Consider the following 9,675-nt stretch of genomic DNA (forward strand, 5'->3'; position numbering starts at 1 on the left):
TTATTTTTCAACGCGTATTCTGGACTCAAAACCATCTGAAACAAGCTCACAGGTAATACAAAAATGTATTTTCTTCTCTGTGGACCCCCTTAGCTCTCTACCTCTGTCTGCTTCTCTCTCAATGTACTTAAAAATTTAACCAGAAAGTCTGTAAGTGGAGACGGGTGTGCAATGACAATCAGTGTAGTTAATGTAGATTAAAGATACATTGAATGACCTGGTAGCACTGGGCATAAGCATTTTAACATTTATTCTATATTAAAGCTTCTTTAATACTTTGTACTTCCAAAGGTCCTAGAAAACATTAAAATATTTTATAAACACTGACGTATAAATATAAAGGCTGGAGATGAAAAGCTTTCAGGGACAAAAGGTTTTTTGTACAATTGTTGCATTATCTTTACAACTTTGTCAATGTGCACAGTGAAAGATGTGAATATCTGTTTTGCCTCATAGAAACAGCACAGTGTGATGGAAATTTTAAACTGCTACAGCAACAATGTGATAGTTCACCAACAGCTTCAGTTACTGAATTAATCAATATGTGATGGATCAGTTGCTCTAGAGTTGCTCAATGGATGAAATTTGTTTTATGATTGAACCATTTCTAGGTCTTGTTATATATTCATGGGAGGCTTCAGTGGAAATCATTCAACAATACATTATTTTGCATAGTGTTTGTTTTTGCACACCTCTGTGTATGAGCACGTTCTCCTTTCATTTTGTGTTTGTGTATCTCTCATACAAGATGCATATAATTAGCTGTTAGTTAATAGATGTATTTTATAAGCAATGCAATGTAACTGGTCCATACTTTCAACAATGCACAGATTACAGAAGATTGTTCCATTGCTATAAATATATGTAATAAATATAATATTTTCTGTTCCCTCTCATGTAGTTGATTCAGAGCTGAGGACCATGGGGAACTCATCTCACAACACTTCATTCATATTGTCTGCATATGGAGAAACTGGGCGGATTAGATACTTCTACTTCACCATTACTCTAGTAGTTTATGTTGCCATCATTGTTGCAAACTCACTTCTTATAGCAGTGATCTCAGTGGAGAGGACCCTGCATGAGCCCATGTATTTCTTTTTGTGTGCTCTGTCTGCAAATGAATTGTATGGAAGCACAGCTCTCTTCCCTTCGCTTTTGGTCAACATTTTGTCAGACATACAAGAAATTGCAAAGGTCGCATGTCTTGTGCAAGTTTTCTGCTTGCACACCTATGCAAGTACTGAGTTTTCAACTTTAGCTGTGATGGCATATGACAGGTATGTCTCCATCTGTTACCCACTACAATACAACAGCATCATGACTCCTAAGAAAGTGTGCACGTTTATTGTATCAACTTGGCTGCATTCGACAATTGGAATTGCCATCACTATAACCTTAACTATGTGCCTGCCATTGTGTGGCAACATTATAGAGAAAGTATATTGCGACAACTATTCATTAGTCAAGCTTTCTTGTATAGATAACACTGTTAATAACATTTATGGGCTTATCAGTACATTTCTGTACACAGGTATCCTGTTGACCTTAATTTTATATTCATACACAAAAATACTTAGTATTTGTGTGAAATCTTCTAGGGAATCCAGGGTTAAAGCTGTGAATACCTGTGCTCCACATCTCATTTGTCTTGTAAATTACTCAGTTGGATGTCTCTTTGAAATTGTTCAAAATAGATTCAATATGAGACATGTCCCATTTATAGTGAGAATAATATTATCAATATATTTTATCATATTTCCTCCTCTCCTCAATCCAGTTATTTACGGCATCAGAATTGCAAAAATCAGAACAACAGTTAAAAAGGTTTTAGTCCCATGCATAATAGCTCCATGCCTTAAAGACACAACTGAATGAGGGCTAAATAAATAAATCCGTTTTATAACCACACACTGAACCTTTTGAAAGATTGAACATTGATAATCAGTGAAAAATGCAAATGCTTGTAAACTGCTTTTCTACATTTGCCCCCACTGTGTTCTCTCAAGTGGTACGCAGTAGTGTGTGTGGTAATGGGCCATACAAATGATTTCCTGGTCTGCTTGTTTGTCAGTAGGTTAGAGATTTAAAAAGTTGAACTACACTTACTATATTATATTAGCACTCTAAGATGAAACATTGAATTATTTTTGTCCTTTGCCCTTTGACCTCTTATTTGTTCTCTAATTTAGGGAAGACAGCTCTTTTTTATCTTCTATGTCCCTCTCCTAAGCAATGAAAAACTATATTTATTTCTTGTTCCGTGATAAAAAACTGAGAAAGTCCCAGTGAGACTCCACTCCTGTTGATAAAATAGAATATTCTGCCTATTGTTTAAAAAAGGTTTGGACAGTATAATGGATTTTTCACTTGTACAGAGAATAGTTGTCTTATAAATCCATTAGATATATTAAATAACACAGACCCATGCTTTGTAAGAAATTATTGAATAACTGAAAGCAGTGCAGTGCTGCCATGCCCATAGTTTCACAACAACCTGGGTCACTTTGAAAAGTTAAACAATTTATTTTGTTTATTATTTCATTTTGAATACTTGTACAGACATCAAACTTTTACATATATTTGTATGTGGACCAAACACATACAATAAAAACAAAGATGGATATCACCTGATGCACTGATAATTCTGAGCACTTACAGTAAGTCATAATGCAAATTTGACATGAGTTCACATTCACAGTCAGCAGGGTGAATCGGCCAATTGTGTGAAATGTATAATAATTACAGAGAGCAATGGGACTGCTGTTCACTGGTGACAATCAGGAGATTATCAAATTGCATCTGCTGCTCTAGTTACTAAAAATCTAATTTGGGTTAATTATATGAATGCCATGGCATTGCAGGACAGCCTGTTAGGATGTGGAGTAACTATGAAAGGAAGTATTTTCAATTGTGAGAAAAAATAACTCAAACATTTAACAGCATCATCCCATTTGGGATTCGAACCTACAACATTCACAAGTGAATCAGAAGCTATTACACTGAGTAAAATGGCACTGATAGCTGTCATATAAAAAAAAACAAAAACAAAAAACCTTTTTTCAGTACTATTACTGCCAAAGGAATAATCCACTGTTTTTCTGTGTCTGTATTCTTACGTAATATCTACCAGAGTTCTTAGGATATGACAACTGACAAAAAGTAAGTGTAAAACTAATCAGCCATCAGTTGCTGAAAAATAAGGTTCCACATTAAACTGCTCCATATCATCAAAAGCTGTAAAGTTGTCTTTGAGAGAGTTGTGTGGTGCGGCGCTGCACCTTGATAACCTTTGTTAAGATAAACCATGAAAAATGAATGGGTCTCCAGTAATGTACGACATCTGGAATGCATGGTGAGAATTTTAACACGGATAAAGTGGTATCTGAAGTAACTGGAGTAGTGAGGGAATACTACACTGTCCCTGTTGTCCTCCACCACAGCGCCCCCTGTCTCATGCTGGCACCTACAAGCTTGCTGCATAACCTGGCCTGCTCACACTACAGTATTCACTCACTTCTCCCTTTGCTCCTAATTGGTACATCCTGGGGAAATTACAGTTTTCCACAACAGATTTAACTAAAGTTTTCTCTCAAATATTATGACTATAAGCTGTCATACAGTATATTCCCCTCTATACACTACTCAGTCTATTTACATATGAGGTAAGGATACAAAAATATTATCAAAAAGGGATTTTATTGTCTGAACCAGCCAAAACCCAGTACTCTCAAGGAGTTGCATAAGTTACCTTTGATAAAAAGCAGATAAATATTCATTAAAACTCACAGCACCCAATAATGTTCTGATTGGTGAATGTGAATCATGTGACACGTGACCTCTTTCAATTTAGGATACCAATCCCCAGAAACCATGCTGGGAGCAAATTCAGAAAATAAAAGACTGCAGAGAGAGGCAGATATCTAAACAAGCACAGAAGGACATTGATACTTCACCTGGACTGAAGCATCTTAAAGGAAACTTAATCTGCTCTACAGTCTTCCAGGTTCATTTCTGTAAGAACTTGTAAGTGCTAATTCTATGCTTATTATATTATCTGTAATATTATTTATTTTCCTTAATCTTTATTAGTAAATATAAATTATATTTGACCTTTTGAGACTTGAACACACATCAGAGAAAATGAATTGAAAAAGGTAATTCAACCTAAAATCTATCTACAACTGTATAAAAATCATGACAAAACTGCTAAAATACATATACAAACAGCAAAAATATTGCAAAGTTATCTATTTTGTCATATGTGAACTGATATTTCATTAAGCACACAAGACATGAAAGGCGCAGCTTCATTAAGCTAAATTAACTCTTAACTCATCAACAGTATAGTCACAGGTTAGTAGGATGTGTGATATTACAGATGTCATCTTATGGGATTCTGTCTCATTCCTGTCAGAAAGCTTGTATAAGTATTTGCCTGCTTAGTGATCTCAGAGCCCTGGATGTCCAGGCTCTTCCCACAGATGATTATCAGGGCTCAGGTCAGGTACTGGCCAGGGTCACATCCACCGTAGCCAAGCAGGTGTGAGCATGGCCAGTACCTGGATGGGAGACCTCCTAGGAAAAACTAAGTTTGCTGCTGGAAGAAGCGTTAGTGGGGCCAGGAGAATGCTTTAATCCTGCGTGATGGGGATACGACACTGTAAAAAGTTGAGATCCTTAGGATATGACTTAAAACCAAGGTCCAGACTCTCTGTGGTTATTAAAAATCCTGGGGTGTTTTTTTTTAAATTGCAGGGGTGTTACCCCCCTGTCCTGGCCAAATTTCCCATTGGCCTCCTAAAAATACCCATCTATGAACTGGATTCATCACTCTCCTCCCCACTGATAGCTAATGTGTGGTGAGCATACTGGAACACTTTGGCTGCCATCGCATCATCCAGCTTAGCTGTAAAGTGTGTTGAGTGGAGTTTCCAGGAAGGAGCCGAATACAAATCAGGAATTATTATCTCAGTATGGTTGTTGTTACGTGAGAAACATGAGGGCCCACTTTGTCTTGCCCGAATATTGATGTGGAAGATCCCAGTGAAAAGGTACCTATAAAGGTCCCGGCACTTGATTAGACTTGCACTGTGTAGTGGGATAATCATTAATCACTACACGAGGAGTTATATAGGAACTCCTGCTCAGATGGTCACACTTGAACATCCCTATCAATAGGTAGTGTGTCATTCTACAGGTCTGTGTCACTATCCCTGGTGTCCACCAGGATGGTCTGCACAACCCTGCCAGTGTCTGTAGTTGAGGTGCTTGTTCCGCAACCACATTCTGGTGCATCAAGGAACATTGATCCATTCTTATCTAATGAAAAAACAAAAGGGCAGAGTGGTGGCTCTGTGGCTAAGGATCTGTGCCTGTGGCTGAAGGTTGCTGGCTCAAATCCCGCGGCTGGTAGAGGAATCCTACTCCGTTGGGCCCCTGAGCAAGGCCCTTAACCCCAGCTGGTCCAGGGGTGCCGTATAAATAGCTGACCCTGCGCTCTGACCCCAAAGCTTCTCTCCCTGTCTGTGTGGCTCATGGAGAGCAAGCTGGGGTATGTGAAAAGACAAATTCCTAATCCAAGAAATTGTATATGGCCAATAAAGTGATCTTATCTTATTGGTGTTGGTAAGCACTGGGCCTTTGTGTGGCAGACCGATGTGCAATTGACGGCTCTACTGTTGCTTTCTCAGGAATGAATTGTTGATGCATGGGTTGTTGTCACCTGGAGTTTATACGGTTTATGCCGTGACATTGTATCTGATATTCTGCTGTCTCAGTCCATCCTCCTAAATGCTGCTGTTAGGTAGGCTCTGTTTTCTTGATAGGTGGGGGTATTTTCTTTTTTTCTTTTTTCTTTTGGTTCTTTATGCTCATCAGGCTTGACGTTCAAACCGTTAAATCACTTCAGCACCTGTGTGCAATTAGTTCACAGTCAGTGTCACTCAAGAGTATTACGCTAAGTCAGTAATAACTGAATGATTAAAATAACACCACAGTTCATCCATATTTGAAATCTTCACACTTTGTTTTTGCTAAAAACATATACATTCATAGTGGTAAGTTTGTTCTGATGTTCAGAATATTTGCCACCATACATTTTCACAAGCATTGAGACCTCACATCTTAATTGCCTGTGGCGATACAGTATCAGTAATACTACTATTAATGGCTGTTGTAGTAATAAAAGTACAAGCTAGGTCATCTGAAGCTAAGCTGTTGAACTTTTTTGTTTTAAAGTCTATGCATTGTAAAACTGAAATTAAATCAAGCTGTTTCATTCAGTCCTGAAATTATTTTTATGGAATGAAATCTAGCTGACATCTTGTTTGTTTTAAAAGTATGGCTGTGTGAGCAGATGTATTTGATTATATTCAGTCCTTATTTTTTAAAAAATATTTCATTAATTCCCTTTTGAAAGATGTTCAGTCTTTTTTTGTTTATGTCCCTTTTTTTTAATGAAGTCTGAATCTGAGCCAGAGTCCAATTAACATCCTCCCATTTGGGAATCATTACAAACAGAAGACACTCCAGTATTCCCCAGGCTAGGGGAAGGTGGTGTTTCCTGTAGTGAAGACCCATCCAGAACCACTGTTCATGACAAGAATTTAAGGTACAGTATGTGCACAAAGCAGCAGTGATAAGAGATAATATTGATTGATCAATATGGAGAGGTCTGTATACTGTACATACTGTACAGCTGGAACGTTACTGAGCTGGACCCTAAGGATTTCCATCCAGTAAATTAGTACAGAACATCAATTCAGATTCTACACATTCTGCTTTTTTTTTAAAAGGCCACTCTTTTTTAAATGTTTTAATACACACAGTATGTGGATAACAGTTCAGCCCCAGATAGATCATCTACAAAAAAACACACTAGGGCTTGAACTACAGAATGAACATACTGTAAAAGTCATTGATTCACAGACAAATGTTACATACTGCATATTTCCAACGTTCTCTGGTTCCTTATTTGTGAATAAGTGATGTACATTCACAAAGTATTTGTAAAATATGCAAGGTAGAAAGAAGACTATTTATTAATGAACAAAGAAAAACATACAGATTAAAAATAAATTATTAAGCTTATTTCGTGTGTGCATTTACATTTCTTTAAGATGCTGTAAATATTTTGATCAAGGATCTAGAGGACTTAAGTAAGATATTTAACCTCATAAATCATGAAAAGACATCTTAAATTATAAAAGATATTTTATGCTGGCAGTTAAAAATATTTCTAATAAGAAATTCCAATATGTATTATGGGGAAAAAAAATCTTTAACACGTTTTTTTATTTATTTCTAGGTGCCTTCAGAAAAATCAAGGGACAATAACAATGCAGAACACAACTCCTGTGACAACATTGCATTTTACTGATTATGAGATAACCGGCAATATCAAGTATTTGTACTTTATGTCCACTCTGTTAGTTTTTCTCTTGATTGTCTTTGTGAACATAGTTCTTATAACTGTAATTACTACACAAAGAAGCCTTCATGACCCAATGTATATATTCATTTGTAACCTTGCTTTTAATGGACTATATGGTAGCTCCGCATTCTATCCTGTATGTATGGTTAACATCTTGTCAAAAATGCCATCTATATCTAGAACTGGCTGCTTGATTCAGGTGTTTTGCATTCATACATATGGATCATTTGAATATTCAATATTGGCTCTGATGGCGTATGACCGATATCTGTCCATATGTCATCCATTAAGGTATAACAGCATCATGACACCATCAAAAGTGACTAAGCTGTTAGTATTTGTGTATATGTACCCCATTTGTATTTTGTCTGTACATATTTATTTAACTATCCGGTTACCTTTATGTGGCTTTATAATAGATAAACTATACTGCAACAACTGGTCTGTTGTCAGGCTTTCATGCATTGATGTGTCTGTTAATAGTGCTTTTGGTCTGTTTGTTACAACTATTCTCATGGTTCCCCCATTTCTAGTGATTTTCTACTCCTACATCAGGATCCTGGCAGTGTGCCTGAAAGCTTCAAAGGAAGCTCGATCTAAAGCTCTAGAAACTTGCACCCCTCATTTACTGACTTTCATGAACTACAGTGTCGCCACTTTTTTCGAAGTTGTGCACTACCGTTTCGATCTAAGCAATATGCCCCATGTCCTGAGAATTATTATGTCAATAGATTTTCTGTTGCTTCCCCCTCTTTTAAATCCCATCATCTATGGAGTTAAAATGCAGGAGATAAAGAAAAGGACTATAAGAATGTTTGTTGGAAGGAAACCGAATTCCTTTGAAGCACCTAGAGAAAACAAGCAGAAAATAACATGTCTTTCACATATGAAATGAGAATGTTTGGTTATGTTAGGGTGGGGGCACTTGGACATTTCACAGATCAGGTGAGCTGGGGCACCCTCTACCATGAAAACGCTGTTACATTTGGACGGAAGATTTTTCAAACAAGTCTGTCTGTCAGAAGTCACAGTTCCTTAACACTGTTTATGACTGCAATATTTCACACTCCCCTCCTAGTCACAGACAGACAGAGACTGTGGTAAAGCGGATAAGGGAATGAGATTGCTTTGTTAGCAACTGCAGAGTTTGAACTCCTGTTATAGATGTTATTAAACTTTGTATAGCTTTACTGCTCTAATGCACGTATTTACTTCTTAATTTGTTTTTGTATAGCCCTTCTGACACACTATGTCTGTCTATCCTTACTGTACTGTTATTTTAATTTTACCATTATTTTACCATTCTTTCTCTTAATTGTAATTCGACCTTCTGTCCCCTTGTGTACTTGTACTTAATGTTTAACTTTAAAAACAAAAATAGCTTTTTTAAGCAAAGAAATACATACACACTATTATTAAAATATTAAATATTATACCAGGTTTGGCACAGTGTTACACAGCAATGTGATACCCCACACCTGGATTTTATGGTGTGCTGTAAGCATTACAAAGGAGATTTAAAAACAGATTCTTTCACAGCCAAATTTCTGGTTTTGTGAATAATAAATAAAAACTTACATCCTCAAATTCCTGTGCTAAAGTGATATAAATATAAATTATTTTCTACATCTACATGTTACAGTTTTGCAAGGTTATGAAATGTATTAAACCAACTTGTAGTTTCTCAGTGGCATTATGACAGCACTGTTTAATAGTGTGAAGCCTTTGCTTCTGTACAATAAAAAAATCCTGCCAATAAACACAAGTGATTATTTAGCTTAAAGGCATTTGCACTTGCACTTGCAAGTTTTTATAACATTAAAGCCTTGTGTTTCACCATGTTCTGGAGGAAACACAGGTTGAAAGAAGACACCTTCTACGTATGATATATTTTCTTAATAGGACATGAATTTAAAACCATCATTAAAAAGGTTTCTTAAGGAGAGTCAAAAGGGTATTTTTCCCACCATGCCTTCCAGATAAACTACCAAGGGATTTCACTGTACTTGCTTTTCCCAAATGTGAAGCAGAAATTTACAAATGATCATTATTGCAAGCACTGGTCACAACTACATTAAAAAAACATTTTGAAAGTAAGGTGGGCTTCATTTTTTAAATGTCTGATGAAATATATATTGTATAATTGTTTCCAAGAAGAAGAAGATAAAAGGACTATGGATGCCTTTGGTGCATTCTTTAATGTTGTGCACTGCAGTTTCTAGCACTGAAAAACAAAGAAC

The 9,675-nt window shown here is 36.5% G+C and overlaps 2 protein-coding genes across 2 annotated transcripts; both read left to right on the forward strand.

Moving 5' to 3' along the window:
* Window positions 1-918: 918 nt before the first annotated feature.
* On the forward strand, window positions 919-1,878 carry LOC148657829 (olfactory receptor 4B13-like). Its single transcript, XM_088638280.1, has one exon. It carries the CDS (start codon window positions 922-924, stop codon window positions 1,876-1,878), a length of 957 nt encoding a protein of 318 aa, XP_088494406.1. The 5' UTR covers window positions 919-921.
* A 5,440-nt stretch (window positions 1,879-7,318) lies between these two features.
* LOC148657830 (olfactory receptor 52E8-like) lies at window positions 7,319-8,538 on the forward strand. The gene has a single exon (XM_088641879.1). It carries the CDS (start codon window positions 7,341-7,343, stop codon window positions 8,328-8,330), a length of 990 nt encoding a protein of 329 aa, XP_088498005.1. The 5' UTR covers window positions 7,319-7,340; the 3' UTR covers window positions 8,331-8,538.
* Window positions 8,539-9,675: the final 1,137 nt, after the last annotated feature.

The sequence above is a fragment of the Lepisosteus platostomus genome, chromosome 7 (genome assembly GCF_059453375.1).
Source record: "Lepisosteus platostomus isolate fLepPlt1 chromosome 7, fLepPlt1.hap1, whole genome shotgun sequence".
In the NCBI taxonomy this organism is placed as follows: Eukaryota; Metazoa; Chordata; class Actinopteri; order Semionotiformes; family Lepisosteidae; genus Lepisosteus; species Lepisosteus platostomus.

Bases quoted from the DNA above. Each gene is read 5' to 3' on its own strand.
- LOC148657829 (XM_088638280.1), top strand. From the start codon at position 922: ATGGGGAACTCATCTCACAACACTTCATTCATATTGTCTGCATATGGA.
- LOC148657830 (XM_088641879.1), top strand. From the start codon at position 7,341: ATGCAGAACACAACTCCTGTGACAACATTGCATTTTACTGATTATGAG.